We start from the raw sequence: 20,413 nt of genomic DNA, 5'->3' as shown, positions 1-20,413 counted from the left end.
TCAGCTTAGCTACATAAAACCAATGTCTAATGTCAGATTACAGGCTACAATTAAGGCAGTTTTTAAAAGCTTAAAAATATATTTACAATTTAAATTGGAGTCTAACACTAACTTAATAAATGGCAAGCTTTCACACAATTTAATAAACTTTCACCTATGAGAATTACTCTTGATTATTTGCCATGGTTCCTGAAGAAAACATAACAGAAGGAATGGGCAAATAATCAGAACCACAATACTGGTCAAGTGAAACATCCAATTACCGAGCAGCTCCAGTGATGTGCATCTTCCCCAATATAAAAAAGAAGAACGATTCTATATATCCACTCTGTCTTCTCAAAAATGATATACCATTTTTCAATTAATCATTCATATAAGAGGAAGACTTACAATCCCCCTTCCTTCGAGTCCTGCTCCCAAGCTGAAAGCAAGCTGCTATGAGCTGTAGTATCAGAGAACATACCACATTCTGTGGAAGAAAGGGGTGAAAATACAGTCCTAAAGAATGTGTGTTCTTTCAGCTACCTCTAGCTTAGCAAAATATAACACTGTTCAACTTAAACGACTGCTGAATAGGTATTAGTTTCAAAAACTATTTATTTTGCTTTTATCTTTTAAAATTATCAGTAATTATGGTTTTTTTAATAACCCTACCAGGAAAAATTATGAACTAGTCTTAACAGGAAAGCATTTTCCCCTTTTGCATGTATATCAGCAACAAAAATGCACTGTGCTAAATAAATAGCAAGATTCAACATTAAAATCCAGAATTTGTTTTAATCTAATGGGAGCAACAGATATTAACATTCTTTTTTTTTTTTGTTAGCTACACAACGTGAGCTTTCTGAGTCTTTTTTTCAAAAAGGAAAGTTACCAAAACATTTTATGTAGGAATACTCAGAAAAAAAGCCATCACTCCTAAAAAGACTTTCCAGAAAATGAGTGTCATTAACTAAAAATGCCAAGTTCCTAGTAGTTGCCCAAATAAAGAGCAGGATCTCATTGTTAAATAGAGCTTATCAGAATATTTGTGGAAAAAGCCTTTTGTAAATCCTTTTAAACAGGAAAAAATAATATTCCCACATTTAAAATTGTTTTTTAAATACGTGCTCCAATTCTACACTTAAGTAATTATACATGGAGGTTCTAAACATGAGTTACAATTATAATGTCACAATTGTTTCTATTAATTAAATTGAAATATTAACTAACATTTTAAGGGTCCTTTTTTATTAAGAATATCACTTTTTTTGCCAGTGTATCATAGTGGAGATACAGATTTCATAATATATACAGGACAGAAAATAAGTGATACTGTTATGGAGCTTTTCCAAAAGATTCTTGGCTCCTAAACCTTAAAAAACAAAATATGAGATAAATTTCCTAAGCATTCATATTGTTAAGAATAAAATACAAGAAAGCTAGACTTTATAGGGTGTATGATAAATTCTTCAGCTGACAGTTTAATCTATTCAAGTGATTAAGCAGTAGAAGGCAATTTTAATCAGTAATGATGAGTTAGAGATATTGGTTTCCTGAGGTTAATTTGGTTTTCATGTATTAACATACTCAATGAAATACAAAATGTTGAAAAGTCTCATTTCAAATAACAACTGACAGCTTCTGTTAAATTAAGTTGTTCCATTTACTTCAGAATCTCAAAAAAACCCCTCAGAAATCTTTTGGTAATATGCATTTAATCAACTGTTTGATTTTCAATCACCACAGAGTTTATGTCATGTAAAACTAACAAATATATTATGGCATTAGCTTTCATGAACTACAGTCCACTTTACAGGGTGCAGGAACTGTTCTAGTGCATTACACACTATATAATACTGATGAAACAAACATGATATACAAAATGGAGATGAATGCTTATGCACAAAATGGTCATGGAGATGTGGAATTACTGCTAAATAAGGCAAAAGGCTACTGAAAGAATAGAATCAGGATGATTATTTTGCAAGTGAAAGAAGTGCCTTTTAAAGCAAGGGGTTTTTCTCCACTATCTCAATTATTAAGTTACTTTCAAAAGGACAATCATAGCAAAAACACAACTAACAATTATACTGGCAAAAATGGCAGCAAATGAAGGTAAAATATAGTTAAGTTTCATTTTGTTTTACACTTCAGAAAGATGAAGCATAAAAGACTACATTAGGCAGGATAAAGATATTAGCAGTTAAAATATTTGTAAGCAGCAGCTAAAGAGGAGCCTGAGAATTAAAGAAATACAAATGTCAGTTTGCTAAATAAATATTACAAAAATTAATTTTCTCAGAGAAACTTTCAGATATCAACATTTAAAAATGCATCTGAATGTTATGAAATGAGAACTATTATTATAAACCATGATAAGTCCCTGGTGATAATGATTTTGATGTCTGTTATTTTGTGGAGTATAAGGATCGGTACCAGAAGTACAAGCCTATTCTTCACTCAAACACAGACACAGACACAAAGTATGTTCAAGAAAGCTTTTACCACTTGGATAGTCATTAAAATACACAATCATAATTTAGAAATCCTAAATACACTTTTATGAACCTGATGACAAATTATAATTAGACTCAGCTTGTAAGTCTGGCAAGAGCAGGATAATTATCAGCTACCGGTATCATTAAGAAAGAAATAATATAACAGCAAGAATCAGCTAGGAAACTGCTGCCACTTTTCAATAACGGTGCCAATTAAATTCAACAGGAGGTAGATAAAAGATGTTCAAAGACCACATGCAGACTACTAGGGCTGTCCAAGTCTAAAACAGTTGAGATTTATATATCAAGCAGATTTGTATCATTGCTACTTCAGACTCTGGAGAGAAATAAATAATCAAGAACACAGAATCATCTTTCGCCAAAATTTTAATCCTAACAACTGGTATCAACCAGATCCTATCTCTTTCCACTCTTCGGATCCTGAATTGACACATTTTCCCCTGAGACTTAAAGCGTGATATTACTGTGTGTAGATGAGCTGAGTACTGCTGGAGTGCCAAAGTATATAAACACAGTCCTTGAGAGTAGCAAATTCTTAGCTAGACCATAAAGGCATATAAAGTAAAAGGGGTTAGTTCACTAGAAACAATTTTCAGGATCTCCCACCTGGTTGCCTCATATCCAGAACCCGCAAAACTTACTCCGCTTATTTGGACCTCTTGACTTGGTCTGAAATGAAATCATGTTTTTCACCTAATCTAAGTACAGTGCATTATTTCTGCACTTGCTTTACATAAAAGACTGGAATAATCTTTTGTCTGCAGTGTTGCTGGGAACTTATTTGCATGCTCAGTCTTGGTCAGTTCAACTCCTCTCTCTCTCCTTGCACAGGATTCTGACTTATGAGAACCTTTATTTAATCCTCTATATAATCTTCAAATGAACATCAGCATAATACTTGATCCCACAGGGCTATTCCTTGCGTAACAGCAGAATTGCATAATAGTGGAAATAGACAAGATTTTTTTGATTTTACGGGTATTATTATTTTATGGGTACTGTACTCCCAAAGAGAAGGCAATTTTGGATAGCAAACATTCCCCTGGATAATAGTGGGAAAAAGTCATCCTTTTCTAATGGGAAATGCCTTTGTCATTTTTTAAAAATTTTAGTGTTACTATTTATTGCTTTACTCTTTTATTGTTTTTATTCATTTTTTTTTAATTATTGTAAAGCCACCTAGAGTTGCCTGGCAAGATGGGTGGCATATAAGTTTAATTAATTCATTTAAAACTGGGTAAGAATTAAAATCTCTTGTCAAAATGCAATAAATTTCATTTTAACAGATTCATTGGAGGAAAGGGGTGTTCAATATTCCAAACTTTCAGCAAAAAAACAGCAGGAATACAAACAGCACAACTAGAATGAAATTTGGTTCACTAAAGTTCAAAAACTTTAAAAAAAGCTTTACTGCAAACAGCTAATTTGAATATATCAGTATAAACTGCATGAAAATACTTCTGATATATGCTACCTTTCAGCAATCATTTTATTCTTCAAAATGAAAGTATAACATTAAATCATATTAATATCCAGCAATACAGAATCAGATTTACTTTCTCATTGCCCATCATAATTGTTATACCAATTCCTATCAAGTTCTAAACTAAAATTTCATGTATAACATGCTATATATTGAAGTTAGATTATATTGGCTATTTTAAAGTAAAATCAGTCACTTATTAAAGAGAAATATTATGTAGCAATTCCTAATAATTGTTAAAGTTATATATATTTTTTTGCAAAATTATACACTTTCTCCCAAAAAAATTTACACTGACGTATAGTACAGCAAAAACCAAATATTCTGTATAACTTAAATCCTGATACAATAGACATTCCATAGAGCATAACAGTCTCCAGTTCCCCCTCCCTATTGACATGTACACAAAATGAATTCGACATTCAAGACCAGCCAATGTGCTTATGCCTCATCTTTATTTACGTGGTTCCCTCTGATGGCACATAACACAAGCTTTACACTCACCAATGATCTACTTTAAAGTAATTGAACAAGAACTCATTTAGTGATCATTCAAAGTTATGACAGCACCAAACACAGAGACTTGTAATTGTGGCCGTCATAGCAGCCTGATGGTCATGTGATTGTGATTCATTATGACTGCACTGTTGCACAGTTACATGATCACCATTTGAAATCTTCATTGCAGGCTTCTGACAAGCAAAGTCAATGGGAAAGTTGGCGGGAGGTTGCAAAAGACAATCACATGACCATAGGACTGTGACTTTCACTGTTAAGCAATGGCAACTGGAAGTACCACAACTTCCATCATAAATTGGTACAATTATGTGATGTCGTGCTTTACAACTGCATTATTTAGCCAACAGTTGCCAGTCCCAATTACTATCATTAAACAAAAACTATCTGTATTACCAAGATCTCCATTGCAACTATCAGGATAACATACAGCAAGCGAGTCTGATCAAGATCAGTTTGTTTCATGGTAGCTACAGCTGAAGCAAGCAAACTTATAATGAAAGTGGTATAGATCTTATTTATTACTGGCATCAAACAGCACTTAGACTTATATACCACTTCACACTGCTTTACAGCCCTCTGTAAGCAGTTTACAAAGTCAGTATATTGCCCCCAACAATCTGGGTCCTCGGGAAGGATGGAAGGCTAAATCAACCTTGAGCCAGCGAGACTCGAATTGCCAAACTGCTGGCAGCCACCAGTCAGCAGAAGTAGCCTGCAGTACTGCATTTTAACCACTGCGCCAGCTCTTCAAAGGAAGTTATATACTTGTATTTTTACTCTCCTGGTCACTTACCTATTCCTGGTACAAGCCTGAAATTTGCTTGAAAAAATCTTTCAATCTTTTGGAGCAGATATGAGGGGGGAAGGAAGAGTAAGTATGTATACTGCTGGCAGATGCTCTTGCACTGGGGACACATTATACAGTATTTGAGATTTAGAATTGACAACAACAATTATAAATACCTTTGAAGATTTCAAGTTCTTTCCTGAAAAAGAAAAACATAATGTATGTCAGAGTTTGAACATAACTCGGTTATATTTGCAGATAACATTCTATTTCCAAACCCCATATTATTGTTCCAGCATAGATGCAAAACATGGATGCCATTAGCAAAATAGGATAGTCTATTAACTAGCTGAAATTGAAATTGATGCCAATAGGTGGGAATTTGGTTACTCATTCATTTAAAGACTATAAATTCCATATTTGTAGCAAATCAATATTTAGATATGAATATAACTCATTCAGTTTGATGTTTGTTTCACTTAGCCTATTACAGTTTCATAGTAAATAAAACATTCTCATACGTACATTAAAAATTCAAACCTTACAAAAGTACATCCTGAACAGTTGGCATTTTTAAAACCTACTCTCTATACTAGAAATATACATAGATATATATTCTTAGTATAAGAACAGAATATTTTTCATTTGAGACAAACAGATACTAATCATGGAATTTACCTGAAGCTATAGAGAATATCAAAAGGTATATTCAGGAGTAGAAAGTAATTTACTCTATAGTACATTTAGCTAAGCTGTGGGAGATATCCAGGCCAAATCAAACAAGCAGGCAATAATGTACTAATGAATCAGAAAAGGCAGAGCTAATTTCATCATTAATAAATTTCATTAATTACTTAATTAGTAACTAGTTTCAGCTTAATTTCATCAGCACTGAGGTGACTTTGAAAGTTACAAGTTCAATTACCCAAAAGAATAAAAAACAGAAATAAAATAGAAAGAATGAAGAATCCCAAAGGTTTGCAACACAAAAGAGAAAAGCAGAGAGGTGTTCAGTAATGGAGACACCAATTTAACTATCTGAGAAAGTGGAGGGAAATAAGAACAGTCATGAAAACGTGACTAGTCAACAATCAATCTTACTGAAGGTCAAAAATATACTGAAAAGGACATTTGGATATTGACAACAAAAATGCTGAGAAAATATATCAGTGGATTGCAAAAAAAAAAGTCCCTTTCAATTTATTTTCCTATATTCTGCATAGGCATGATTTGATCTATGGCCCCTGTAAAGGCCATGATGAGAATCTCTGCTGAATTGTGTAGCAGAGTTTGAGAAAAATCCCAAGCTCCCTCTGAATCTGCACTGAGTCTATCAGGTACGTGGGGCAGGATGACTGAAAAGGTTATACCTATCTGTAAGGGGGGGGGAGAGCAGCTGTGGAGAATTCTAGATCAAGAGAGAGTGGTCCATCCATACCAGGGTACTAATGGTAATGTTCCTGAAATTTAAATCATGCACCACTGCCCAGAAGCAAATACCAGAGATAACGTTTGAGTAAGGCCATGAATAAGTTGGGCCATGTCCATGGCTCCTATGCTATCTTGGGCAAGGAACTCAGAGAAGGCTGATTGGAGTCTCCCAACATCATAAAACTGGGGAACTCCCCCAGACAGAGATGCTGCTAAAGAGGGCAACTGAGCAGCAATCCCCACTGATCCTTATGGCCCAGCCTCACAAAAAGGGTTTCACATCCAGCAATGTCTGGAACAGGGCCTCTAATGGCCACCAAGACAACAGCCACTACACCCGCCCTGGAATCACAGTTCCATTCCTGAAATCCAGGAGGACACAATATATGGGAACCACATAATATGTATGGTATGATAAGTGAGCATATAATTACTTAATTAATTCAGTTTGAGCTCTTATTTTAATTCCTTACAGAAAGAAAAAAGAAAAAAAGGGCTGGAAAATTTATATTGTAAACAGAACTCAAAAAAATGATGAACCTATTGCTCACTAAGTTGTATTCTTTCCCCTTTTTCAAAAAGTTAATTTAAATATTGATAAACAGTATACTAAGGTAGGGAGAAAGAGTGGATAATTGGCTTGTACCCAAGGAAACACTACACCATTAATAATTGCACATGACTTGAAAGGTTGAATAAATCACATCAATCCAAAACATAACATCTGGAGGAATCCCAAATCAAAACCTGTCTGAAACCTTCCAAGAAAACATTGCTGCTAGTTTCTATGATGAATTACAGCAAGAATATTTGTTAAAAATCTGATACTATTTGGTACTATCAGTGCCCTCATTCATGGAATTGTGATGAGCAGTATAAAAATTTGATAAATAAAAAATAAAAATTATTACATTTGCTTGACTCTCAGAGACTCTGGGAATTTTATATCTATATAGCCTGCACTAGATGTTCCACAATTAGATAAATAAATTATAATTTACAATCCAAAGTAAAATCTTAATAATGATATTTTCAAAGAAATAGATCTATAATTAAAATACTAACTTTGTCCATCTTGAGAATAATTATGATATCAATATCATAATTATGTTACAATAAAACTAAAGAGTAGGATTTATTTGAAAGAAAAATAACTTTCAATAACTTTTGACAAAAATAACTTTTCAATAAAATAACAAAAATATTTTTTCAATAAAATAGAAAAAAATCCCAATATTCTTTTTTATAAAAACCTACTGGAAAATCATCAGGGCCAGAAATCTTCCATGATTTCAAAAGATTTAATTACGATAACAACAGAGCCTTGGTGGAGCAGTGGGCTAATGCCTCCTTAAGTAACACCAGCTGCCTGCAATTAGTGCAGGTTCGAGTCCCACCAGGCTCAAGGTTGACTCAGCCTTCCATCCTTCCGAGGTAGGTAAAATTAAGACCCAGATTGTTGGGGGCAATAAGCTGACTTTGTAAAAATGCCGCTTGGGGCCCCCCGAAAGCCCTAATAAGCAGGCATATACATAGAATGAAGGCTATTGCTAAGCACATTGATTTGTGCTTCTTAGATTGTAAGCCGCCCTGAGTCTTCGAAGAAGAGTGGGATATAAATGGGATTTTAAAAAAAAATTCTTGAAACAAAAGAAAATTAAAATTCATTTCCTAGCTTTGGGCTAACTGTGGTAACCTTGGTTGCTATACAGAAAGTATATACCTCATCTTTTACTGATGAAAAACTTAACTGTTGTGGTTTGTTTTACTTCACTTTAGATATTTATTTGTCAAATTGTTCCCAAGATGCAAAAGGAATGAACAATTAAAAAAAAACTCTTATACATAAGCTGTTTGAATGATTAGTGATGCCAGAGGCAGACTTCGAGTTTGTTCTTCAGTCCTAAGGCAACTAAGCAATCAAAGCCAACGATTCCTGGCAATTTTGCCTTCATTGGAGAGTTCTTAGTGCTTTGATTGGTTGTTTTCTGGCAAATGAAACATGCACTGATGATGTTACCTAGATTGGTAATGAAACGTCTTCCAGAAAACAACCAAGCTCAGAGAACACCTCAATTTAGTCCCGAACTACAAATATTCCTTTCCTTCAATATCCAATGAATAAGCTAAACTGCTCTTCTGGGAGACAGGATATGTCACTTATCAATTATTCTTGACTCTATCTAATGGTCAGGGATTATAGTTCTAATTTAATATATCAAGGGAAAACTAGATTATATATTATTTTGTAATGGACCAATTGAGCTGATAAAAACCTTTGCTTTTTTTTAATACAGGTAGTCCATGACCTCAATGGAGACCAAAAATTATGTTGCTAAGCGAGATGTTTGTTAAGTGAGTTTTGCCCCATTTTACGACCTTTCTTGCCACTACTGTTAAATGAATCACTGCAGTTGCTTAGTTAACTTATCAGAAAGTGCAAAACGTGACCTGGGGACACTGCAACTATCATAAATATGAACCAGTTGCCAAGCATCCAAATGTCGATCACATAACCATGGGGATGCTGCAATGGTTGTAAGGGTGAAAAACGGTCATAAATCACTTTTTTCGGTGCTATTGCAACTTCAAATGGTCACTAAACATATGGCTTTAAGTCAAAGACTAACTGTACTCTTTAATATTCTTATCTGATAACTACTTACCTGCTATGACACAACTTTGTAAGGCCTCTAATTCATCTAATTAATTTATAGCCAAATATTTTTGAAGGTATCTTTTAAAAATCAAAACTCTAGTTACAATTAAATGATCATGGATTCCTTTTTGTGATCAATTGTTTCACATTTATTCCTAACAGCTATTCATCTTACAATTATTTGCAAACGGGAAATAAGATACTCTTGATTTTCTTGAGAGAAAACTGACAACCTGAACAACAAATTTAACATTTCAGGTCCAAAAAAAGCTGGTCTCTCCTATTGCAAGAGGGTTTTTTTTCTTCTGTACTAAGAAAATGTGACAGATCAGGAGACTGATGAATAAAGGATGAAGTCCTAAAACAAAAACATTTCTTTTTAATGTCTACTTAGTAAAAACGGAAGCATGTTCACTCAGAAGAAAGTTCCAGTTACTCCTACTCTAAATTTTAATAATTTTCCATGAAGAATGCTACATTTGTGAAAATATTTCCAATCTTAAGATAAAAGGTTCAATGTTTGCTTACACATAAGATAGAAAGGATTCTGTGAGTAAATATATTCAAATTTACCATTTATATATTCAAACTTACCGTTTTGTCTTCTTGTAATTTTCAAGCTGTAATATTTGCATATGCTTGTACCTTTGCAATTCGCATTGTCCACAAAGATCTTCAAGATATAATAAATGCTGCTCCATTTCTTTAAAATGTGCTTCCAATTGGACTTTTGTTAATGAAACATTCAAACAAAGTTAAGTATAACTTCTCAAATAGATCATAATCACTTTTGATACAATTTCATGCTAAAGAACCTCATGCATTATAACATACACTACCAGAACCCCAAGCTCTCACAACAGGACATTTCAAGAAACAAACATACAGAAAGATTCATGGACAATTTTTTCATGCTGCCATGAACTATTTTCACGGGAAATTCTCTTTTCGATTTCACAGACACCATGACAAAGTGGGTACAGCGAATGACGTATTAAAGGGAAAGAGGAAGTGTCACAGGACACCTGCTTCCCTTTCAATCCTAACTTATCTTCCCAAAAGGCAATTTGGAGAAGACTAATTGGGATGGTTGGTTACATAATACACAATATATTTCAAGGGTTTTCCTAGAATAATTATTCAAGAAATGAAGCTCCTGAGCAATAACTACTTATTTCTCCCCAAATCAAAAATGATTCAGCATATTTCTCAAATTAATCCAAAACTGAGAATATCAATTTGGCAGTTATTTCTAAGCCATAAAAAGCACTGCAATCATGGTAATTCTCAGAAGAATTACATCTGCTAATGATTACAATGCTTTCTGCCCCTACAGCACTGCATAAGGACACCAGAAAGCCACCCTTTCATTCCCCTTCATCACTGTGGTCAATATTCTACAGTATAGTGAAAGATAAGATGGGAAGCTCAGAATTCATTTTCCGTCTCGGAGAATCAAAACTAAAATAAACTAAAATAAACTAAATAAATTTTGACTTATAAAGTTCAGCTCTTTTTTCTAGGGCAGATTTTCACAAAGAAAAGTCATTTGTAGATGACAAAAGAGAGCACCATATCTTTTCTGCTGTCGGTGCTGGTAGGGAATTTTCTTTTGTGGCTTTCAAATGGGTACATTATTGTGTTAGCAAAAATTGACTTTACAGTCTACCACTTCCTCCTTCATCTGTTTGAAATTGCAAGTATTATAGCTTTCACACTTTTCTGGATTTCATCTTTTCTGTTTACTGTTTTTATAACAAGTCCAATTTATATTAATTTGAGCTGTCCTACTAATGATATTGCCTAGCTGTTCTGTTTTCAACAAAAAAGAATTAGCACCAATAATAAAAAAGCTAATCTCAAGCCAACGATTTGAAAAACTAGTCCTTGAGAACCCCCTACTGAGTACTTTTAAAAATACATTTGTTACAGAGAATTATTTGCTTACAACAAGGATTTTTCAAAGTCTGCAATATTGCACCCTCCTAAAATAATATGCCCCCCCTCTTGTGAATATAATGATTTAATTGGGGTTTGCATTCAGTGAAAAGTAAATGTACCTCTCATTTTTAACAAGTATCAGTGATGTGATGATATCTTCTTTCTAATGATCTGAGTATAATTCTACAAATAAGAATCAAACTGAATGCATACTTACTCAGGCTAGCTGTTGTAGATTCCAAGCCTGCCAGAAATACTGGAATTTGTTGGAGCTGGTCTTGAAGGTCCAAGAGACCACTTCTTTTTTTCTCCCAATGGGCAGAAAGCATTACAACTTCACTATCCACCAGCTGAAATTATTAAAAGTCAAGAATATAATTATAGATAGCAAATTTCTTATATAGTTTTCAAACTAAAGCCTTGAGTGATTTCCTAGCTGCAGAGTTCCATTCTCACTTAGCTGTAAGTAAAATAACTAATTTAGAGCAATTAATTCTACGGCCCTCATAGTTTTCAATTAAATTCAATATATTTCAGCATAGTACAAAACTGATATTTCAAAAAGATTGCCCTTTTTGTAACTATTGTAAGTCTTTTAAAAATATATAAATATATAACTAAGTATTTGTCCTGATAGATTTTTAAGTTTATACACTCTTGAGTTTGTCTTACATACAATATTTTCTTTCTTCAAACATCTAAGATGCCATTAACACAGTGACATTCAAAGCTTAGAACTGGAGCAAGTAAATCTGTTATAAGTATAAATAATAGCAGCTTCATATGTCAGAGTAAGTATAATGTGGCTTCCCAAGTTTTCGCACTGCATGCTGTCTTATTCGAAAACCACTGAGACAGTTAAAAGAAACAGAGCCATTATTAATTTAATGTTAATCTGGATTAATTTTAGCAGAGTGAATTGAAATAAACAATACAAAACAATATGTAACTGTCAATTCAGTTTAGTTTTTTAACTAATCCAGTGCCTCGTGGAAAACAAACTATTTCAAAATCCAGACAAATTTTATAAAGGCATCTGATTTAACATTTTATTTTGGAAAATGAGTCAAATCATTTAAAAAACTATTTGAATTTCTGAATGAATATTGCATTTTCTACAAGGCTAATAAGCATAATATTTGCTAGATATGTTTATGTGAATACATTTGGTGATTTTAGAGGGTGTCTTTAGTTTAATAACTAATTCAATTAAAATCATGAGGTATCAAATGAACTGCCATCAATGTTATATTGAATTGCACTGAGAAGAAACAATAGATCTGGTCTAAACCGCTACAGAGCTAGTGGTTCAAGCATGTTTAGAAACGATGCCTTCATGGAGACTGACTATATAGATATTACTGGTAGTCCTCAACTTACGACAATTGGGACCAGAATTTCTGTTACTAAAGTCACATTCAATATCACAATCTTTTTCGCCATGGCTAAATGAATCACTGCAAATATTAAGTGAGTCATGTGGTCGTTAAGCGAAACCAGCTTCCCCCATTGACTTTGCTTGTTGAAAGCTAACTGGGAAAGGCACAAATGGCAAACACATGACCCCAGGACACTGCAACTCTCATAAATATATGCCAATTGCCAATGCCCAAATTTTGATAATGTGACTCGGGATTCTGCAATGGTTGTAAATGCGAGAACTGGTTGTAAGTCACTTTTTTTCAGTGTGGTTGTAACTTTTAATTGTTGCTAAATGAATGTTTCCAAGTCAAGGACTACCTGTATTTGATAATCTACATTTGTATTGCAAAAGTTTTAAAGATTCCAGTGAAGCTTTCCTGATGTGTGTTTAGAACTCTGTTTAGCACTCTGAAGGATCATAAACAACCATCTACTTTATGCAAAGGTATCATTTTGTGATACAAATACTGTGCTTATTGTGCTATAACTGGGTCTAAACCTGCAAGTCATCAGTTTGCATTATACCTGGAATACTACTAAATTGTTACATATATTTCAACACTACAGAGGCTCTAAAACCATCATGCAAGATTCCTGCAAACACAATATAGAGAATATTCATTTAAATGACAGCCATGTTTACTTCCTAAATGCTAAACATTCAAATAGCAGTGCTCATTTTTAATTAAACTTTTCCATATTATGTTTATATCACCTCTCCAGTTTTTGCACACTCTTTTGCTCCTTTGTGAAGCGCTGCCCAGGAATCTTCATACCTTCCCAAAAGGAAACAGAAATAGCATTAATATTTATACTTAAAATATAAACTTACAAAATGCTGCTCATCTGACGTGTTTTCAGCATATGCATATCAGCCTCCCTAAATTCTTTGTTAGTAATTTACACAAATATATGAACTGTCCGGTGTGACTACAGCCTGTTCGATGGCCTTTGAGATAAGGCTGAAAACAGGAAATAAAGATTTGCCCCATGTTTGGGGCCTAGCAAGGTAATCTAAGAGTTAACATATGACACATATTTCTCCCCTTGCAAAAAAGCTAACAAAGCGAGAGAGAACCTGTGGCTCAAGAAGTAAAAACACTGCCTAACGTGCAAGCAGCCCAGGTTCGAATCTCAGAAGGGTATGACTGACTGATGAAGACTAATGAGTCCGAAATGCATATCAGCCTCCCTAAATTCTTTGTTAGTAATTTACACAAATATATATATATAATGTATGTATGTATATGTATGTATATATGTGTATATATATATATATATATATGTATGTATATATATATGTATGTATATATGTATGTATATATGTATGTATATATGTGTATGGCTGACTTATGAGAACAAATGAGTTTGAAATGGCCATATCAGTCTCCCTTTAATTCTTTTTTAGCAATCCAAAAAATTTACACAAATAATGAGTTGTCACAGTTGTGACTACAGCTTGTGGATGGCCTTAGGTTAGGCTGATACAGGCAATAAGGTTTGGCCCGTATTTGGGCCTAGCAAGGTATTCTAAAATACTTAACAAATACTTAACACATATCTCCCTTGCCTCTCAGCTAGCAAAGCAAGAAAGAGCCTGTGGCCTAGAGGTTAAAACAACTGCCTAATGTGCAATCGGCCCAGGTTCGAAGGGTATGGCTGACTGATGAGAACAAATGAGTTTGAAATGGCCATATCAGTCTCCCTTTAATTCTTTGTTAGCAATCCAAAAAATTTACACACACACACACACACACACACACACACACACATATATATATACTGCTCAAAAAAATAAAGGGAACACAAGACATCCTACTATTAAATACAGTACATTGTGTTAAGTGTTCCCTTTATTTTTTTGAGCAGTATACCTCAGAAAACATATATATACATACATACATACACATACATACATACATACACATACACACACACACACACACTACAGAAACTTTTTTTTAGATTAGCATCTTTCAGAATTTTATAGTAAGATCAGCAAAACAATCTGACTTACTCTCAATTTCATTTTAAGATCAAACAATTGGCATCTAAAAGGCTTGAAAAACTGATTCATTTTTATTCATTTTCCCATGGAATTTGCTTCAGAGAGGTATGGATTTGAAATGCAGATGGAAAAGTGAATATATGAATCCTGCTGAACAATTAGAAATACTGGTTTTAACCCTCTTAAAATTCAGTGGCAAGAATACCCCCACAGTTTTACTAATGATCACTTCTAAACTTTCTCGTGTCCACTCATTCGAAATTGTTAACAGCCTAAATGAGGGGAACATCATAGTTGCAGGGATGATAGCATCCTCACAGTCACATGATTGTGAGTCAGACACTTGGCAACTGGCTCACAATTACAATATTACAGCATCCTGTTGTCATGTGGTTACAGTTTGCAACTTTCACTGCTGACTTCTGACATGCAAAATGCATGGGGACAATCGGCAGTAGTTCACAAATGGTGATCACATGGCCTCAGGACACTGCAAGCATGTGGGATTCATTTAACAATGGGACTGCCAGAACTTCCATCGTAAGTTGGCACAGCCATATGCACAGTCATACACCTTACAATCACATCACTTAGTGAGGGAGGTCCCAGTCCCAATTACTATCACTAAGCAAGGACTTCCTGTAGAATTATTTTCATCCCTTTCTCTAAAATTATTAGGTCTAGCATAACTTAAGTCAATATCACATATTTTAAATGAAAGTTGAGACCCTCCTGTGGTCACCAACATAAATAAATTAATAAACCTGCAGATTTGGAAAACTCCAAATATAGGTCATGTAAATAGTTTTAAACAACCAATTTATACTTCCACAAATAAAATAAAAAGGAGAAAAAGTAGAAAATAAGCTTTCTTTAAAAAGGGATAAATTTTCCTTAAAATCAAAAATAAGGTTTTCAAATCTCAAGATTAGTAACTTTATCTTAAGTACTGTTTTCTGTATTATCAATATGAAATTCATGGTTACATTACTCATGGAGCTAAATTTAGATTATAATCATCACCCATTTTGGATGTAAATTCAGTGGGATTTAACTCAAAAATATGAATAGGATTGTGATAAAAGGATGCAATTATATATCATTTCTTGGGAGCCGAATCACATATATTCAATTTACAAACAAATTAGTGCACAGTTAGTCTAACAATCAGTTGATTCAAGCATACAGTTGACTTATTACTTTGAAATTCCCAGGGACTGCACAAAAGCTAAAGTTCTGCACTTCATAAACACTCTAGTATGTTTAGTCATTAACACACTATATATTTAGTCATTAACAAGGTAAAGCCATTGTATTAGTGAGATTATTGGTTTTATACTGTTATTTACTGCTTTTCAATTAATAAAGCAATCTAAAAGTAAGGAAATTCGTCATTTTTTGTAGTTATATCTCTGGCTCCAGAAAATAAGGAAATCAATAACGTCGTCATAAAACAGCGACAGTTTAAAGAAACAACATACCTACTCAGCAAAACTAAACCAGCAGAAAATTCTGGTAAACTCTGTGCAGTCCTGTAATATAAATTATAGGCACATCTTAATGACTTTAAATTTGATCTTTAGGATCTGGATGATCCACAGATCGTTTTTATCAAATGATAATTACAACATCAGCAGAGTTCAGCTAACTGGAAATGCAATTTTTATTTGTTTGGTTTGGCATCTAGAAAACTCTAAGTTGTCATATCAAACAGCATTTATACTTTCTAATGGCATAGTTATGTCTCCTCTTGTCAATACAAACTTCTACAGAGTATAGATACAGGCAGTCCTTGCTTAATAACCACAATTGGGCAAGTCCGGCAAGTCCATTGCTAAGCAATGCAGCTATTAAGTGAGAAAATCCTGTGATGCCATCTTGCAATTTTACTACCAGCTTCAAGCTTGACTACGCTTGTCATAAGCTGGCTGTAAATCATGTAACTGGTGATCATGTGATGGCAGGACACTTAGCAGTCATATACATCTACCGGGTACAATATGCCTGATGCTGCAACAATTGTAAGTGCAAGGACCAGTCATAAAGTTACTTTTTCAGCACCATCATGACTTTGTACAGTTACTAAACAGGGCACTCATTAAACAAGGACTACCTGCACCAATCTAACTTATGATACAGGGCAGCTCTCTAAAGTGGCACACATACTTTTGGTATAATAATGACTGGAACATAATATTATACAGTATTTTGTTATTATTGTGCCAGAACATCACATTTTAAAGCCAGGCAAGCAATATCAAAACAGAAACTGCAATATATTCTGAGTATTTTAATAGTTTGTACCATGAAATAATTATTAAAGTACAGTTTTCTTAATGAAAACTGATTTTACAAGCATAATGTTAAAATATGTAGCAGTACCTCTGTTTATTTATTTTAGCTTCTCTTGATTTGTCACTGAAGATCTTCAGCCTGGAAAACATATGTTGAGGGAGGAAAAGTCGGTTAAGAGTCCCAATTAAAATGTTCAATATTTACAATACCAATTCACTGAATGAAACAATCCCCTTGTATTCCTTGTATCACCTAAAAATAAATCTGTGCCCAGGTACTGCATCAGTCCTGACGCTTTCCAGTTGCTCTTCCATCTTCTTTCCAAACCCATAACTTGTTCTGCACATGAAGCAGAAGTAATAATTCTGAGGTGTTGTGAGCAGATTGTGCCACAAATATCCTTTTTTAATCTTCTCCACAACAAGAAAACATCCTCACTACAATAGAACATTTTCTTTTCTTTTTTTAAAGATTACCTTTTGTGGATATTTCTTCACTTTCACTGTTAATTTTCCATTGTTTCTATTAACAAGAACATACTTTCCACTTTCATTTATTAACAAAGTCTGAATAAATCCAGTTGTCATGACTCAACTTGCAGACAATTATACCTGTTACCAACATAACCTGATTCTACTTTTTTTTAAATCAAAAACTGGCATGAAGCAACAGTGTAAACAAAGCTGCAGTTGGGAAACAAATTTCAAAAGAAGTGCAACTGAAAATTCTGTCATACTGTCAAGAGAAAAAAACAGTTACTTTTATAAAATCTGACCACAAAGGCATAAGAGCATTAGAAGAAAGCAGAACTGTTCCATCGGCTTTAATTTTACATTTACTTAAAACAAGGGTGTATGGGGGGGGGAAGCTATTGATTTTAGCTGGAGCATCCTTTAAATAGCTAAAACTACTTTTAATATAAATCATGCGTTGCTTTCAGGTACAGTGTACTGTTCTCTACTAATACCTCTCACACTACAATATCTTAAAACACGTTAGCCTATTAACTAACAAATCCAAATTAAATCAAATAAGTATTCATTATTATGTAAACATATCAGGAAAAAATAAAATGCATCTTTGTGGGAGTCTACCTCCAAAATTCAGGACAGTTTATGACACTATATTACAGGGGTTCCCAACCAGGGGTGCTCACACCCCCTCGGGGTGCAAGACAATATACCAGGGGATGCGAAAACGTGAGTTTTCAAAATTATAGTGAATATGCATAATTCGTTACTGTTATTTTGAACATTTTTGCAAGGGGTGTGAGAATATATCAGAAGCGTTCTAGGGGTGCGGGGTATAGAAGAGGTTGAGAGCCGCTGCTATATGAAGAAGGGAAAGCTTAGAATATATATGGTGAAATTTAAGTACAGTATAGGTCAGGGGTAGGCAACCTTGGTTCTTTTATGACTTGTGGACTTCAATGAGTCATAACTTCAGCATGGCTGGCTCAGGAATTCTGGGAGTTGAAGTAAACGAGTCATAAAAGAGCCAAGGTTGCCTCCCCCTGGTATGGGTAATCCTTGACTTAACAACAGTTTGTTTGGTGACCAAAGTTACAACGGCCCTTGTAACTTTGCTGACCGTGACTTATGACCGTTTTTCACACTTAAGACCATTGCAGCATCCCTATGGTCACGTGATTCGGAATCTTGGCAAGTGGTTCATATTTATGACAGTTGCAGTGCCCTGGGGTCCCCTTTTGCGACCTTCTGACAAGCAAAGTCAATGGGGAAGCCAATTCATTTAACAACCATGTTACTAACTTCAACTTCAGGGATTCACTTAACAGCAAGCAAGGCCGTTAAAATGGGGCAAAACTCACTTAGCTGTCTAGCTTAGTAACAAATTTGGGGCTCAATTGTGGTCGTACGTCGAGGACTATCTGTACTGTTCATGAAGGGCTGCTACTACCCCCATTGCCGTACGTCCTACAACCCTGTCCCCTTTTCATTTACTCAAGGGATAAGCAGCAGAGAATTGCAACGGGATTATTCACGGCGTCCCCACGCCTGCAGCAGAGTAACTCAACCCTTCTTGTAGCCGATTCCTTTAAATTCAATTCACCGGGTCCAGAGGGGGCTTATTCGGTCGTAAAAGCCTCAGTCAGGCGTTACAACCGCTGCCTCTTGGCATTTGCTTGCCGGACCGACTGACGCAGTTTTGGGACTTCTTCCGGGACAAAAACAGGGTTCGGCGACTCCAAGCTTTCCCGGCGCCTCGACTTCAACCCCCCCCCCACCATCACCACCTATCTCTACCGACCGAGCGTCGCCCTCCCGGCGTCTCGGAGCCCGAGGGGACCCGCAACGCCTTTCCCCCCCCCCGGCACCCCCTCCTCACCCGGAGCTCAGGTCTTGCTGGACGCTCAGGAGCCGCTCGCGCAAACTCTCCAACATCTCCCGCTCGTAAGAAACAGCGCGCGCGGGCGCCACCGCCACCCTGAGCTGGGGCACCTCAACTCCACTGCGGCACCCAGGAAGCACGGGACGCGGGTGGGCGGGGGCGCGGCGGGGGCGGGACTTCTAACGAGCGTCGAATGAGAACGTCGCTTTGCCGCTGACTGTCCTTCGCGGCCAATCCCGCCTTGCTGTTCTTTCTCTCTCTCTCTCTCCCTCCCCCCTTCAAAGAATGTAGTAGGGTTTTGCGCGCTCGATGCTCCGCCCTCTTTCCTTCCCCCCCCCCGGTTGCTTATTTCACAACAGTATCCACCTCTTGCTTCTCCATTATAAACAGTGAAACCCAGCCTGCTGGCGAGGTTAGTTCGCCGCAAAAGGGGTGCCCTACGTATAGCCGTTTCTTTTTAAGCCATATAGCACGCCTTAATTAGGGTTCTGAGGTTCCGTGAAGTCTCTCCTGGAAATTCAGCTTGATCTGTCTAAACCAAGTTGGCTGGGGAATGCTGGAAGTTGAAGTCCACAAGCTTTCAATCTGCCAAGTTTGGAAAACTTCTGGCTAAAAAAAATGCAGTAACCATTGCAATATTTCTCTCTCCTTTAATGAAGCAACTATTCACCTTGGCTCTTTCCCCCTCCCCCAAAAATCCCCCGCGACCCTAAAAATCCGAGAAAGAGAAGAACCGCTGTTTTTTCTAATTGAGATCTTCCTAATAAGAGGTGTTTTTTTCCCAGATCTGTGGAAAAATCGCGATAGTGTCGTGTGCAGGAAGATTAGTGGCTATGTGTCCAGTCTATACTGTAAATCTGTGGCCGGCGTCAAATCACTAGTGTTCCCTCGTGACATGTGCAAAGAGAAAGTACGATCTTACTCTAAGTGCAATTATACGCTAGTTGTAATGTTTAGCAATTCTTAGCCGGGGTGACTTGAGTTATTTGCAATTTATAATCAAAGTTTCCCAACC

The 20,413-nt window shown here is 35.6% G+C and overlaps 1 protein-coding gene and 1 long non-coding RNA gene across 7 annotated transcripts in view; one reads left to right on the top strand and one right to left on the bottom strand.

Annotated features, from left to right (window-relative positions):
* LOC308665886 overlaps positions 1–9,968 on the top strand; it is a 31,118-nt gene extending 21,150 nt beyond the window's left edge. For 2 of the 3 annotated variants that reach the window (XR_014025986.1, XR_014025987.1), the window contains exons 2-3: positions 9,019–9,076; positions 9,543–9,968. This is a non-coding gene — a long non-coding RNA (uncharacterized lncRNA). Of the gene's footprint in view, positions 1–5,517; positions 6,628–9,018; positions 9,077–9,542 lie in introns of those variants that run through there. The other variant, XR_014025988.1, reaches the window with a different exon arrangement.
* The window catches only part of DTNBP1 (dystrobrevin binding protein 1), a 44,857-nt gene extending 25,322 nt beyond the window's left edge, over positions 1–19,535 (bottom strand). Inside the window, exons 1-7 of one of the 4 annotated variants that reach the window (XM_081324220.1) lie at positions 19,396–19,535; positions 17,134–17,184; positions 16,233–16,283; positions 13,459–13,519; positions 11,539–11,671; positions 9,975–10,107; positions 5,467–5,489 (exon numbers count right to left, since the gene is read on the bottom strand). In XM_081324220.1, the coding sequence (XP_081180346.1) occupies positions 5,467–5,489; positions 9,975–10,107; positions 11,539–11,671; positions 13,459–13,519; positions 16,233–16,283; positions 17,134–17,184; positions 19,396–19,451 (508 nt within the window). In that variant the 5' untranslated portion in view covers positions 19,452–19,535. Of the gene's footprint in view, positions 1–5,466; positions 5,490–9,974; positions 10,108–11,538; positions 11,672–13,458; positions 13,520–16,232; positions 16,284–17,133; positions 17,185–17,298; positions 17,690–19,395 lie in introns of those variants that run through there. The other 3 variants (XM_081324221.1, XM_081324219.1, XM_081324218.1) reach the window with 3 other exon arrangements.
* Positions 19,536–20,413: the final 878 nt, after the last annotated feature.

Source organism: Vipera berus, assembly GCF_964194415.1.
Source record: "Vipera berus genome assembly, chromosome: 3".
In the NCBI taxonomy this organism is placed as follows: domain Eukaryota; kingdom Metazoa; phylum Chordata; class Lepidosauria; order Squamata; family Viperidae; genus Vipera; species Vipera berus.
Note: the sequence above shows the minus strand (reverse complement) of the source record. Positions and strands in the feature narration are given on the sequence as shown.